At 34.4% G+C, this 16,418-nt stretch overlaps 1 protein-coding gene across 1 annotated transcript; it reads right to left on the bottom strand.

Annotated features, from left to right (window-relative positions):
* Positions 1 to 277: 277 nt before the first annotated feature.
* Positions 278 to 14,567, bottom strand: LOC122394972 (progestin and adipoQ receptor family member 3). Its single transcript, XM_043392201.1, has 8 exons — positions 14,370 to 14,567; positions 9,885 to 10,057; positions 6,987 to 7,168; positions 6,650 to 6,806; positions 6,418 to 6,570; positions 5,048 to 5,327; positions 3,172 to 3,339; positions 278 to 1,676 (listed from the first exon to the last, which is right to left on the bottom strand). Exons 2-7 carry the CDS (start codon positions 10,026 to 10,028, stop codon positions 3,197 to 3,199), a joined length of 1,059 nt encoding a protein of 352 aa, XP_043248136.1. The 5' UTR covers positions 10,029 to 10,057; positions 14,370 to 14,567; the 3' UTR covers positions 278 to 1,676; positions 3,172 to 3,196.
* Between the last annotated feature and the right edge of the window lie 1,851 nt (positions 14,568 to 16,418).

A 16,418-nucleotide genomic window follows, 5' to 3' on the forward strand; every position in this document is an offset into this window, starting at 1 on the left:
TGTTCGGCCACTCCTGGGAAAAATTTTAATGGGAGATTGTAGAACCCAAAATAAGACGAAAATCAAGAATATCAATTTTTCGTTTAAGGCTTCGTTAAAAAGTTATTAACAATTAAATTGAAAAATTTCAAATCGTTCTGAAAAAATTATTTTCGGTTGCGGGGGTGAATTACAATCATTTTTGGTGAATAGACATACCCTCAAAATACTGCGCGTTTTCGAGAAAAAAAATTCAGTACGGGCGGAACTTTAAACGTTAATAACTTTTTAACGAAGCCTCCATCAACAAATTGGTATTCTTGATTTTCGTCTTATTTTGGCCCCGAGTATCCCCCATTAAAATTTTTCCCAGGGGTGGCCGAACACCCTGTATATATTTCATAGCGTTTAACGTGTTCGATCACTTTATTCACAAACTTTCCAAGGCACCGAGTAGACAGGAAGTTTATAACCTTCGGTATATTATGAATGTTTTATTACATTATAGCGCTATTATCAAATACCTGCACAGATTTTTCCGTTCCTACAGTGCCGTTAAAGAACAATAATTTGCTAAAAAAAATTATTGTGCAAAGTGCGTATAAATATTGCTGCTCTCGCTATCTGTGTAAACATTTGTGAATAGAATTTCAATAGAATTCTTCGACTTAAACATAATCCGTCGTACGATAACAAATTTTTTGCTAATTATTTACGATCGTACTTGTCTTATTGAAATAAAATTCGAACGATTACAATGTGAGGGTAGCGAGATCGTAACTCGATTCTCAGAATCGAGTGTGCGTTGACCAGAACTGGACACTTTTGAACGTTACAAATAAAATGTTATTTTATTTCACGGTTGTTTCTATATAAAAAAACCAATAATTTTGTATTACGAAAAGTGGAATCGATGAATTCAAGTTTCGAGTGACTCATACATTAAAATGTCTTGTTTTAACAAACATTGTCTTAACAGTACTTGAAACGAAAAAGAAATATTTCTATTGTTCTAAATAAATCGATATTTCTCATTTTTGTCCCAAACAACATTTGCCCAGGTCTGATCTCGACGGTATAAATCTACTAACGGAAATGAGAATGAGTCCTTAAAGAGATTGTTTGTTACAAAATTAAAGTAAAAGGAAAAGAGATAAACCTATTTAAAGCTTAAAAATACGAAATAAATAAACGTTGTTAATGCCAGGACGCGTTAGAAGTTTTCAAAGAAATGGCGCCGCACTGTACATAGATTTATGTAATAAATTTCACGCGTTACGTAATTTTTAGCGAAACAAATTATAAGCAATATAACAGCAAATATCTTTCTGCTTCCTGTGTTTTAAAATAGACGTTTGTTATGGCAGAGTTGGGCCATAATTGATAATCATAATTGTTAATCTTATTACATTTTGCTCAACACTGCTGAAAAGTGACGTTCACTTTGGATTGTTAAAAATATTGGGCACACAGGACGCGGCGCCATTCGCAGAGTTTTTCACAGATAGTCGTTTGAAATTAATTATTTCACATTGTATAGAACTATAGCGCTTGCTGCTGCAGATACGCACGCAATGGATTCTCGATTGTGCAAGTTGTTTTCCTATCGATGGCATAAAACGGCAGCTTCTTATAATAATCTGACGACCAAACATTGAATTCCATAGCGCAAGCACATTCCATAATAAATCCATGGCCTGAAATAGAAAGTTGTTACTTAATACGATACGAAACACGTTTTTATATGTACGTATACATAAACATATTCCACGTAAAAACAAAATAGAGAACAAACATTTGAATTGCAAATATGGAATGTTCCATTTTTTTTTTTTTTTTTGTACAGTTTGAAACTATTGGTGATAAAACTTTTTTTAAATATTGTTCTCATTTTATTTTATGTATTGTAAATGTCGATTTACTCTTTTATGCAACATACAGGGTGTTCGGCCACCCTTGGAAAAAATTTTAATGGAGGATTCTAGAGGCCAAAATAAGACGAAAATCAAGAATAGCAATTTGTTGATGGAGGCTTCGTTAAAAATTTATTAACGTTTAAAGTTCCGCCCGTACTGAATTTTTTTCTCGAAAATGCGCAAGATTTCGGGGGTATGTCTATTCACCAAAAATTATTATAATTGATCCCCACAACCGAAAATAATTTTTTCAGAACGATTTGAAATTTTTTTTTTTCGTCGGAAGCCACCTAATTAGATTTTCAGTAAGGAATTTTATTCTCGAAAGTGCGTAGGATTTCGGGGGTATGTGTAATAACCAAAAATAATTGTAATTGACCCCTGCAACCGAAAATAATTTTTTTAGAACGATTTGAAATTTTTGAATTTATTTGTTACTTTTTAAGGAAGCCTCCATTAACAAATTGGTATTCTTGATTTTCGTCTTATTTTGGCCTTTAAATTCCTCCATTAAAATTTTTCCCAGGGGTGACCGAACACCCTGTATAAAGTATCGCTGAGAAACTTTTATTTTAAGGTAGATATAGCAATTCATTCGTAACGTTTATTGAAAAAATTATTTTGCACTGTTACTAATTTAAATGCACATTTCAGTTATTTCTTATAAATTTGATATTTTTCATTTGAAAAATCATGCATAGTGTGAATTAATTTAACGTTTGATAAATGAACACTTAAAACAGAAAAGTATAATTATACGTATGGTCTCGAGGATAGTGACAGTTTCATAGACAGTCTGTTATTTAATTTCTTTTTGTCAATAGTTTTTTTTGTACTTGACCACAAATGCTATAGAATACCATGTCGAGAATTAAACTCAATCAGCGTCAATCAGTGTCAATTTCAAATGTATACGAACGTGCAGAAGCATTCAGATTCAAATGCACGGTCGTGTTAATGCTTGCTGTGTGAAACGATTTCTGTGGTCCACAGAATGCATAGCATACAAAGAACTATTGACTTACAAATTAAGTGACTGCACACAATAACTCAGGCTCAAAAATCTGTCGAACAAAATCCTATTTCTATTCGTGAAATATAAATCGTAGATCAACGTACGAATACGACATCCGTTACTTCTTTACATAACACGGTTGAAATATTAATGAAACACTCAGGGCCGTTCCTGGGCGGTTAAACCCGGAATTAAAAGTGTTTCGATGATTATTGACCTTTCTAGACAAACAGGAAATAATTACGTAACTAGATTTCATACCTAAATGGTCGTCAGACCCCGCTTGTCATAATAATTTTATGTTGCTCGGGCAGCCGTGGTTCATTCTGTATTCCACGTACAGCATCCCAGTGTTATGCCAATAATAAAGAGCCAATACCACCAGCGCGTGCCACCATTGATGAGAGGAACCGATGTAATCCACCCATCCTTCAAAATAATACAAATCTAATAACATTTCGATCACGTAACAATGGTAGAATTTTTTATTGACGTTGTATCTCATGTAGTCTGACCTCCTATTAATCGTTGAAATTATTGACATAAAAAATAGTCTCGAATTTGAATTAATTGTATTGCTTCTTCCAATATATCGATTGCAATATTGTACATCAGAGTTGGACAGTAATTATTAGTTTTATAGTTTAACAATTTTTCTGCACACTTTGTATTGTAAAAAAAGGTCTGGAATTTGAATTGATTGTATTGACTCTTCTAATATATCGATTGCTCTATTATACATCAGAGTTGGATAGTAATTATTAGTTTTACAGTTTTATAATTTTTCTACACACTTTGTATTATAGAAAATAGTCTCGAATTTGAATTAAATATTTTGACTCTTCGAATATATCGATTGCTGTATTGTACATCAGAGTTGGACAGTAATTACTAGTTCTTAACAACTTTCTTGCACACTTTGTATCGCATTAACTGGTAAACCTCGTACGACATTCACTTGAAAATATAGGTCAGTGGTTTTCTTTTGCCTGGAAATGCAATATCGGGCAAAGAGAGTGTAATTCCGTGTAAAAGGATAACGTCGACCTAAAAATATCTGAAACGCCTTCGACTGCGAAGAAGTCGCGCCCACCGTTCAACGTCTTCATCGAAACCCTTCTAGTTCGCCGTCAGAACGGATCTATCGATCGAAGCAAAACTTCCTGCCTGGTTAGAGTAATCGAGCGTACTTATTTATTCAATGCAGACGTAAGAACGAGTATTTTTCGCGATACCGTTGCTTATCGTTTGATTTTTCGCATGAATTTATTCAACGAGTGACGTCAAAAATTTAGAAAAGTTTAGAACCTTTGAATAAATAATAGAGCGTGTTGTTGTTTTGATGAAGTACGGGAACGTGCAGAAAGAAATATCAATAATATTGACGGACTGTTATTGTTCCGTTTCAACCATATTGTATGTAAACTATCAATTCTCTGAGAGAATGGACGGTTTAAGTAGCTTCTCACGCGTTAAATATAGGATGTCCCACGCGACACTGAATAATAATAAACTTTCAATAATCCGAGGAAGAATGTTTTCAACAGAAGTTAGTTTTCTCTAGATTTCTTCACTTTGGATGGTCATCGCGTGTGAAAGCTACTAAATGATTTGTCCATTAGTTTTGAAAATGTCGACGAATGAAAGTAGCCAGATAAAAAATAAACGAGCGAAAGGTTATGCTTCAAACAGATATTCACTCGTCATCAAAGACGTTTAAGCTCGTCACTGCAGCTTCACTATGGATGAATCATCCGTTCGTTTCGTTAGAAGTGGACCAAGGATCTGCTTTCCTTTAATGTTCACTCTCAATATCCACTTTGGATTAAATGCAGACTAAATTATCATTATTTTTCCCCAATTGTTTACGATTGAAAAATAACTTTTGGCTGTAAATTTTTTTGCTTTCTTGCCAGTTGCAAAATAATAGAATATGGTCATTCATAGTTATCTGAATTTCCGTGTTTGGTCTTGCCTTGTACAATATCTTGTACGTTAAGTAAGAAAATTTTCTTCCGAATAGAAATTGAACAATCGTATCGCGAGCAATTTTCTCATTTCTTTTGTCGTTTTATAAAACGTCGCAACCCATTTGTCGTTCAAATACGAAATAATAACGTTTGAGTGGTGTAATTACCTGGATAAAAGCGTTCCGGTATTTTGGTCACATAAATGGCAAATGCTCCACCGCTAATGACATACATTCCTAGTACCCTCGGGAGCAACATTCTAACGATCGGGTTGTCCATACCGCCCATAGCAATGCTCCAATGCAGCGTTGGCAGTACTCCATATGCTGCCCATGCGACAAAAACGACTAGCTTGACGTTTCCATTGACGTTCAGTCTTGGTATTTGCAGTACCATTGCGAACACAAAAATTGCCAGCACGGTTATTAAATAAAAGCTCTGCAATTCCTGCAAACAGACCATCGGTATATCATTATTTAAAAATCATTCGAAAAGACACTTTGAAAAGAGTCTTCAACGACACAGTTCAATAGGACAGTTCAAGCATAATTTAACTTTTATTTGTTAAAAAGAATTCCCATTTTCTTTTCAATTTCTTCAGCTCCAAGATCAATAAAATTGAAATAATATCAAAATGTCGCCATTTTTTAATTTTGTATTAAGGAGCACCAAAAGTTACGTCGAAATATCGAGCAAAATAAAAGTTAAACTATGCTCGCGTGCATGCAAGTACAAAAAAGAAATTTTTTTATTATCATTTGTTACTTTGAATTTTATTAATCGATTTCAGCGAGCATTACTTATTACAGTTTTAGATTTCGTGGACGTCGTTGAAAGTATTTATAACCGATTAAAGTTGCGTCAAACTGTAATGCGAATAATTATACAGAAGTCAATAACATTTGCGATTTAAAATAGTTTCCTATTCATTGAATTTACGAGAAAGTTTTTCATTTAAAACACAATGTTGCTATTTGATGATACTCGTCTTTCAATGTCTTTTATTTTTTGTGATAAAAACAAATTTATTCAGATGGAAATTATAATGCACACAAAAAACATAATAAAATACAAAGAACATCTAACGTTTAATTCTTTAGCATCAGTGGCGGATCTAGCAATGCTTGAAACAGGGAGAGAGGGTTAACAACAAATCGTGCTTATGCATCTTTTGTCTTGCAAATAAATAAAACAGTTCTCAAGGGGTTATTACTCGGTGCAAGTCTCATTCATCGATAAAGTTCTGCACAATGATGCATTTTAAATATCAAAGCCTGTGGGAATACCTGTAGGTTAACGGTTTACGAGGTGTTTAATAATAAAGTTTCGACTGCTATTAAACTATTAAAACTGTAATCATTCACTTTGCACCGAGAAATGTTTCTCTATCAGACAACGCTTCGTGCGTCTCGAAAAAGCGATTTTTCAAGTTATTCTCTTGCGTTAAAATGCTAAGTAATGAACCTGGTACTTAAATGAAACACTAAAGAATTAACGTTTCCAAATATAGAGTTTTTTCGTTACATAATTTACTCACCTTATGACACCAAAATGCGTAGTAAACTCCGGACATGTATATCGACAGAAGGCTCAAAGCAATCCCAAACAAATCAAACGATAAGAAACACCAATAATCTTTCTCGCTTCTGCAGGAAAACGTGTGATACACCGACGACAATATCATGCAGGCCTGAAACAACGAAATGGTGAGTTTTAACATTCGACATTTAATTCGTTACGAATACATCGATGACATTACAATATTTTACCTGGAAACAAATTAACAAAAGGGCTACGATTATTTTGTCGCCCATCGGTGCGTGGATATTCAGTAGACAAAGATCGTATAGCGTTAAACCGAAGAATAACATCCATCCAAATATGTGACTCCATATGTTTACTGTTTCGTTCGTCCACCAGAATATACTGAAATAAATAATTCTTCAATGAAACTTTGTTTTATGGATGCGACAGATAATAATAGCAATTTGAAATCTTAGAATTATTTACATTCAACAACCGGTTCTTTGTATTCTTTTATATCCTTAGAAAATATAAATTCATAAAAAATATAGGCGTTGACGAGAAATAACGTAATGTGCGAACCTTTCGACGCATAATTTTGTAGTGAGATATCCTCGATATCCATGGAGGATGTAAGGATTGTGTTGAAGATATTCAGGAGCTTCCTCGTAAGTGAGAAGTCGCCTCATTTTCTCTTCATCTTCCAGCGTTACTTTAGCTTTGATAGGCGACTCTTCCAGTTTCTTGGAGGCTCTGCGGTACACCTAAAACGAATCGCAAATTGTCTCGTTTAATCGAAAAATTCCATTGTTACTAACATACAAATACTCGTATAATTTGATATAATGTATACTAATTTATTCCTTTCGTGAGTTATTAAGAGAGATGATCACATTGACGGACAAAAATAAATAATTAAGTGCATGTTTGTTAAATAGTTAAAGTACCTCGTTTCTAACAGTGTTTCATAACATTAGAAGAATATTTGTCATAATTACTTATACTAGCAAAATCACAAGTTTTTTATCTGGTACAATCACTTACGAATTGTAATCATATCGTGTCTAATACATCGGTCAGTTTGCAAAGGTCATAAATCACTTATCTTTCCGTTCTATAGCCGCGTATGTATATCCAGTCGATTATGTAACACGAAAATATGTAGACATTCGTATGTAAAATAGTACATAATGTGGTAATACGGTGTAAGTGACGCAAACGACGGTGACATTAACAAGTTCGTAGATTCGTTTTTCGTACTGGCAGATTTCTATCGATGCATTATATTTTATTATTGCTGTTCCGTATTATAATATGACGTAACGAGACAACGGTAAGTTTATTTTCTTCCATCTATTTCGATGAGAAACGTGCGTACAGTTCGCTAAACGATGCTCTGACCAGCTGCTTTGATTAAGTATCGCTTAAAAACTGCATTAATAGATCGCTCAAGTTGCTTTCAATTCATTCGACGACCACTTCCGATCATAATTATACGGTTCAAATGGTTTCAGGATGCAACAGTGTAGTTTTGTCCACTATCTCGAGATACGAAAGCTGCAAAGTAGGGCGCAACGGGACTTGCCTTTCATCCGAGTGTGTCAAGTTTATACCGTGGGCTTTCTTCTCCGTCTTTTTTATCTTCCGTCAGCGAAATCAATTTCTCACCTCGAGAAACTAGCTTAGTGCGCCAGAATCACTATCTCGTATCCGTGAAAAAATACAGCCTCGAGTGTCCTCGGTTCCCGAGATCGATCATCAGCGACACGTATTTCGTAGATCGCAAATTGTCAACCAAACACTTCTTTCGTTTTCTATGTATATCGAAAATTTCTCACGAATCCACGAGTTACGCGAACGAACAAAAATAAAAAATGATACTCGAAGCTCAGAGTTTCGTTCGGCATGTTTACTTTTCGTCGCGAAAGAATTCACCATCTTGTGCCCTCAGCTTTCTCACGATTTTGTTCGAGTCTTAGTTGCTTTTAAACCGGTGACCTCGCGAGTGTCCCTTTCATTTTGGGATAAGCTGGAACTCTTATAGAACGAAGGATGGGGTAAGACTTCAAGACCCAATTCCTTAATTGCTTCTCCAGCCTTTCGAGCTCTATACAGCTCTGTGTATAAAACTTGGCATTGTTACGTCGCAACAAGATTTGGTTCTCGTTCTTGAACTGGGAAGATTATCTTTAAAGTTTTAAAAGCACGGATTTACATCTGCTTTTCCATCAAAGTTTATAAATTATGATATAAATTCATAGGACACGTTACCAGGAATATTCAGAAAATCCAATTTAAAATAAATTGATGTTTGTTATGTTTTTAATAGGAATCTCCCCCTTCCCCCTTAATCCCTTGCCGTACAATAACGAGTCTGACTCTTTACAAGTTGTTAATGTCAAGTTTTACGATCTATTCATTCATCATCGACTCTCATATATTAAAATTAACACATTTTTACATTCACGAGGTATTCATAAAATCTATTCTTTCTTTATACGAACAAATGTAAACAAAATTAAATAGTATACGTTTGAAAAATTATTTTGAATTAAATGGTATACATTTGAAAAATTGTTTGAAATTAAATAATCTACGTTCGAAAAATTATTTGGAATTAAATAGTATACGTTTGAAAAATCATTTGGAATTAAATAATCTATGTTTGAAAAATTATTTGGAATTAAATAGTATACGTGTGAAAAATTAGTTAGTGTTAGTAGTATATACCATTTCTTTAATGTAACCAAAGAGACAAACGACGCTCGAGCTGTCAATAGAAAAATTACTTCCTGAAGTGTCAGTGACGCGACTTGAGGAGCTGTGCGCAACAAGATGGGTTGAACGTCGTGAACACTTGTATTTCTCGATCTCCAAAAAATTGCAATCGATGCTTTAAAAAATTTCTCTATAGAATTCGATGTTCTCGACAACGAATCTCCGTGCAAAAAATTGCTATTCCACGTTTTGGTGGTATCGTCTATAGCGAAATTGCAGTTTTCCGATAAAAAGTGACCGGTTAAATGGTTTCAATAAAGGTAGATACTTTATTGAAACGCACGTTTGACTGGATAAAACATTGTTGCTCGTTAAACATAATTTTTCATCGTCCACTTGCGTTAGAAAATCGCTTGTCTAACCTTAATGAGAGGTCGTAATAAGAAGACGTATGTAATTACGAATGTCGATGCGCCAACCTAGATACTCATAAATGCATATCGACGTTTTAAAATCCGAAGCTTCGAATGGAAACGGAGCACAAAGCGAGTCGCAATTGTTGAACTGGCCACCGTGTGATCTAATAGTAATTACCGTACTACTTAAAAGTGAAAGTCGAGGTACAAATACTCGGGCGCACATGCATGATTTTCGCAAAGAAAAAAGAACGCCGGACAGGTAAAAGTAACCGTTCCTTCGTCTCGCTTCCGGCAAGAACAAATCGAGATATATTGTTACAACATTGAATAAAAAGTGAATTACCTCGCCGGTGAGCAGCTTGATCGTCTCCTGCGCGAACTCCGCCGTTGCTTGTATCTCATGATTGTTGTTGTGTGGCTGATCATCGTCGGACACATTTTCTTTTTGGTCGTTTACTTCTTCCACTCCTGCCAGTAATTTCATCATTAGAGAAACTGAGGTATCCTATTTCGCGTCTGTGAATAAAAAATAAAGACACTTGCGACTAATCGTGAATTCAAAATAAAAAGTTTCAAAAATCTTGAGAATAGAATATAAGTGATTTTGTTGACTATTTTATCAATCTTTCTAACTGGTGCCGTATACCATATTATTTTCCATCGAATGCCATGCAGAATTTGTTTATGAGACTTTCTCGTATATTCCATAGTCTTTGAGATAATGTTAGGGGATGAAATTTTTTAGTTGATATAGTATTATCCTTTGTAGTCTCAGTTTTAGTATACCAATTGAAGAAATTGAAAGAATTTTTTAAGATTTATATATTCAATGAAAATAGAAATTAAATGTTCCTCAATTCTGAAAGCAAATTGTCGAACTGTGATAGAATTTTCGACCTACTGTGCTCGATTTATTATGGATAGATCAGTGTGTGAATCGAATCGCGAGTGTAACAGAGCAAGAATGTATTTATCATCTAGAGAAGCGAAATTGTACAGACTTTCTGAAGTAAAGAACCATGACAAAACGATCCTTAAAATATGTTACTTCTGTTTTAAACGAGGTTCTAACTTTTTGTCGTTTAGTTCTGCATGTGCAAGCTAACTGGAACGTCTGTTTATCGCGTCTTGTTATGACCATAACTTCAGCTTTCTAAACTCGAACGTAACTTCGATTATTTCAATTATTTTATAAATAAAAATCTGTGACTTCAGTTTCGAATATCGTATAAATAATATCCATGAATCGAAGTCTGAAGATTTACAGAACTCTCGCGTGAATGTAATCTATTTGCGTTACACACGAAGATTATGCATCCAGTATGCAACTTCCTTTGAAGCAGATAAAAATTCTGGTAAACTGGAAGAAGATAACAAGACGACGTAAACTAAATTGCTGCTTCTTGCGCGGAATACGGGACGGAATTAAAATGTCGTCTCGTTCAGAAGCTTGTTTAAACGTCGGACGTATAGAACGTAATATTGTTTAAACGCAACGAAGAAACGTTTTATACTTTTTCTAAAATTTAAGATCGAACGTTCTCTTAGAAAATTTTCTAAGAAACGCACTTGATAAAGAAGTCCAAAGTAACGTTGCCTTTTCACTCGGCGTAAACGCAGATTCTTTTGGTCGTAAATAATCGGAACACTTCAAAAGAAAATGTTCGTTCAACCGAAGGTTATAATAGCCTGCGTCTATTTCGTGTGCCACGGAGATATCTGTTCACTCTCTCCTGCGTGCTGATCTTTCACGTTTAATCTACGAGAAAGTTGAAGCCGCTCTTCGGAACCTGTTGAGACCGTGTGTTTCCATTCGCAGAAATGTATAACCGATAGCTCTCTATTCTTGGCTTAAAGCACACTGTGGATTTTATAATCCAGCAGAAAAACCCGATTGTTTACTATTTTTAAAACACCGTTCGTTGGTATTATCATTATTAATGTGTTTAGTCTGGAATATTTATTTGTTATATAATTATTTACTGCATTTAACGGTATTGTATGTATTTTATTTCTATGTCTTTCTCTTTGTGTAACTGCTGCAGGTGAAAATGGAATTTTTATTATTATTCCAGCTGGCTCGAGCAATTTCTTATACTGTTATATAATGTGCTCCTTTCTTTTTTCTGAGAGGCTCCAGTTTGAGAAATATTCTCTTAGTAACGCGTTCATATGTCGAAAGAAAAATCGTTTGTAACTTGACCTTACGTTTGAAATTAACGAAGATAAATCACACGCGTAATTATTATCAAGCACTATATTTTATTATACTATAAATTATACATCCTTGAGGTTAAATTATTGATTCTGTTTTATTTGATTACAAAGGCATAATCTTGACTGCAAAATACTCTCATCGTGGTTAGTGCATTTTTCATTTGTAATAACAGATAACGTATAGAAACTGTGTAATGATATATTCGTAACGTTTATTTGATTGGACAATTATTCAAACTATTTATCGTTCAACATTTAACTTACTTTGATTCTATAATTCAGATTGTAACTTTTATTTAATAAATTCGAAATTCTTTGATCTAAACCTAGACTGGAACGTAGTCACATTTGAGTATTTATTATCTTTGTAATATTATTACACTATATTTGTTAACAAACATATAATAATGATATATATATTTAATTTGGACTTAAGCATAAGAATTAAAAAACAATCTTCAGGGAAAAGTTATACGACAGACATCATTCTTGTCAATAAATCAGTAAAAATTTTCTTACAATAAACTCATAATTCTCATTATGCATTCCAATTTAAACATTATTCGCGTATATTATAATCCAGACGAGTCAATAAGAGTTAAACGCTGATAGAGATAATATATTCTTGTACGTAAATTCTTGCACTGAACGTTTCATTCGAGATTCTTCTTTTTTTTGCACATTTTTGCACTCTTTCATTTACATTGATATTAATATACATGAAACACGGAAAATCCATCGCACGTTCGTTAAAATTTCGCTTTGAAACGACGGTTTGAGCCTTAAAATAATTGTAAAAAAAATGGAATCAAAAATCTGCACGCAGTAACACTCGTAATTCTTGATCAGACATATGTTCCCATAAGCATCGTTTCTTTCTAGTGAAATGTTCGTAAACGTCCGCAAAGGCCCCGAGGCACAACAGCTAGGAAAGTACTACTTGTCTGACACAGTATGATTAGCTAGTGAAAACTGTCAGTCTAGAATCCGGCAACCGCAGAGAACAGTTGTTCGCAAGAACAAACGTGTAGACTCTAGGGCTGATACTTATTGGATTTTCATTCAAATATTTAAATATTTTCTTCGCTGATCGAATATTACAAGAATGTAATCATAGACAATTTAAAGAAATAACACATTGCTCTCGATGGATAAATTAATCTGTTTGCAATCTAATCGCTACACAAGTACGTTATTCATCGATAAAATTTTGTGATAAATGAATAGACATAAAGATTGTTTGGTCATCGGAGAAAAGGATGAATATATTCGTTACAAAACAGCGTTCAATGGCGGATCTAGAAGAGCTCCAAGGGGAGGGAGGAGGCTAACAAAAAATTGCAGAATCATTTGTTCGATTTTTCTATAAAATGCATTCAGCATTTGCATCAACGAGCAAATAATTTCTGTGTTTATTCGTGTGGTTTTAGCGAGTACGTTGAACCAAACGAGCAGAAATATTCTACTATTTGAAACGTTTTGCAAAATTTTCTGCGACCCCAACGAATTCTGATATGACCCCCTGAATATCTTGTCTATACATCAAGTTGTGTAACACTGCGATACGGGTCACGTATGTCCCCTATCGTATTTTGTTTCGCGCGATCCATACTTCATTGAATCTTAGCTACACACTAAGAAAATATCTCCGTAATTTTTCTACTGCTTTTTATGGAAATTTATGGAGCGTAACTGAAAAGTCTACGTTCCTATTTTTCTCCGTACCGCCAGATATGAAAGTCTAGTACGAAGTGTAATTGACCCGTATCGTAAATATGAAAGTCCGCCAAAAAAGCCACAGCAACGTGTTAAGTTCATCATTCCATTTGTTTATATTTCATTAACGATATTCACGGCAACGAACGTAACAAGTTTATTATAACAGCTGCTCTTACAGCATCTTTTTGCAGTAAAAAAAACTTTCAACGAAAACAGAAGTAGCAAGAATATTTAACCTCACCCCAATTAAAAGATTTACGTCATCTTGACGGCGCCAAAACAGAGGGTACATTTACAAATCTTTTATAACGTTGTACGCCTCGTTGAAACGAATTTTCATCCTCTGGATGAAAAATATAACAAACTTATAATTTCTGATACAGTAAGTTCTCGACTTACGCTAATAGATCGTTCCAGAGATAGATGTATTGCGGAAAACTGGTTTTTCTTTTCCACAGTACGTTTCTCGTGCAATTGTAGTTTCACGAATTGATTAAACCTCCCTCGCGAGAAGGTACAACTTTACCCGATATCTAAACACATGCATGGACAAACTTTATACGCGAACAACGAATAGAATTTCGCTCGAAAACCGGTTTAAAAAATTCATCAATGAATTCTGTTTTATCCAGGAAACGTACGCGGAAGTTAAAAATTTCCATTCAAGTGGGAACACGATTCGTGTAAATCGAGAACTCACCGTACTCGAACGGTTATAAAATATTCGAATAGTTGCAGCCCCAGGTGGGTAGCGACACACGGCGGTGAGTGCACGCTGCTCGCAATACCCGGCGTTAGTGCTTTGCAATGATTAACAAACGTCTCCCTTTGTTAACGCTTGACGATCGCGTGGATCGCGATTAATGTTAGTTTAAATGCAAACTTTACGTACCACTCTTTTGCTGGGTACCGATTTGCAAAGTATTCGACGATCGAGTGGATTTTGTCGAGCGATCGCAATCCGAGTTTCGAAAAGGTCGCGGCAGAGACGGAAGTCAGACGGTCGTCGATCTATCGACGCATTCTGGCGACGGTCGCGTATTCATGAGCGAGTCACCTTGTCCTCCTCGATCACCGAACGTGCCGAGAACAACACTGACACTGAACAAGCCGCACCGCCACCAGACGGTCCCAAGCGCCGCTCGATAGATCGAAACTCGTCCTCGTACTACGGACTAGCGATGGGTTCGAGTCAATGACTTCCGTCGGTAGCGATGGGCTCAAGGCCGGATCGAATCGCTTCGAACCACGATTAAAACTACTCCAACACTTCGCTAGTCTGATATTCGAACGTTGCCAATCAAATTCAAATGTTGTTACACGAATACCACTGTTTGACTACCGCCATTTTTATATAACTATGATAAAATCCACTACGATAAAGTCCATTATTCGAACTTACAGGGAGATTCGTTTCGATAATAGGTCCAGGAAAACCAAATTTACTACTATGGGACAAAATAATTTTCAAACCTGCATATTTACTATATCAATTTATTTTAATGAGTATTATATTTAAGTTTAGTTAAGTTTCATTATGGTTATGGTATTTATATAACTACAGAAAAACCAAATTTACGACTATGAGATGAAATAATTTTAAAACCTGCATATTTGCTATATCAATTTATTTTAATAAGTATAATATCTAGCTTTAGTTAAGTTTCATTATGGTTATGGTATTTACATAACTACAGAAAAACCAAATTTACGACTATGGGATAAAATAATTTTAAAACCTGCATATTTGCTATATAAATTTATTTTAATAAGTATAATATCTAGCTTTAGTTAAGTCTCATTATGGTTATGGTATTTAAGTTCATCGTGTCCTAGACTTTAACGCTCGTTCCGTTAGTATCCTCCTCTTATCAGTTTTGGACACTCCATCATTTCTCGTGGGGCTTCGTATAAGCCGTTGCAATCTCATTTATTATTTCATGGAAAAATTAATAGCTGTTGTGTCCTTAGACGTTCTCATACCAGTGTTTGCTTGGTCGTTCGTTTAGATCTTTACACTTTATATCGCTTATTTATACATATACATACGTTACTTGTGTTATACGTACACGCAAGGTTAAATTTTAGCACTTTTAGCTGCACCTTGCCACTTGCGCAGATGTAGCTACAAATGCTGTTTTAATATCTAACCTTGTGTGTGTGTGTCTAACACAAGTAACCCATATTAATAAGTAACGTGAAATATAAAAGTCTATATCTGTGCGTATATAAAATATATCTAAAGTGAGGAGGAGTAGTAGAAGTACTGTTTTAAAATCTAAGCTTGTGTATACATATATATCATAAAGATTTCTTTTTTTTTAATTAAATAGTCCAGGGGACAAGTATTAAAAGAAAAAGAGTTATCTTCATTGGTTTCTGAGAAAACAGCTGGCAACACTTTAATTGACCCACATGGCATAATGTACCTTTAGAAATAAATATAACTAATTAGCTCAAGGTTACTTTTAGTAACAATGTATCGTTAACTCTCGCTTTTTGCACTAGAGATAACGTGTACCTGTGTACAATAGAAACATATTATTATTATTAATAGATTATAGATTTTATACATTTCTGGCACATGCTAATATAAATAAATATATGCAAAATATATGTTCAATATATTTCATAATATAAAAATATCAATATTTCATTTTGTGTAAATATATGTGTATGTATTCTACATACGTTTAGCATGTATTTTCCATATTTACCATATACCGTAAGTGTATAAAATATATACAAGATAATTCAAAATGAATGCCATTTGAATTCACACCGAAATTATTGGTCTTACGTAATAATGGAAGATTTCTCCAATTTTTTCTTCGCCATCTTGATTTGTTTAGATACAACGTGATACATTTTCGATGTTTCCTTATATAAAAATTTCAATTCAGCAGTATATGAATTTCATAATCATTTGTTTGACTATATC

This window comes from Colletes gigas, unplaced genomic scaffold (genome assembly GCF_013123115.1).
Source record: "Colletes gigas isolate AHSC1104 unplaced genomic scaffold, ASM1312311v1 Colletes_gigas_Sc00001, whole genome shotgun sequence".
Taxonomy (NCBI): domain Eukaryota; kingdom Metazoa; phylum Arthropoda; class Insecta; order Hymenoptera; family Colletidae; genus Colletes; species Colletes gigas.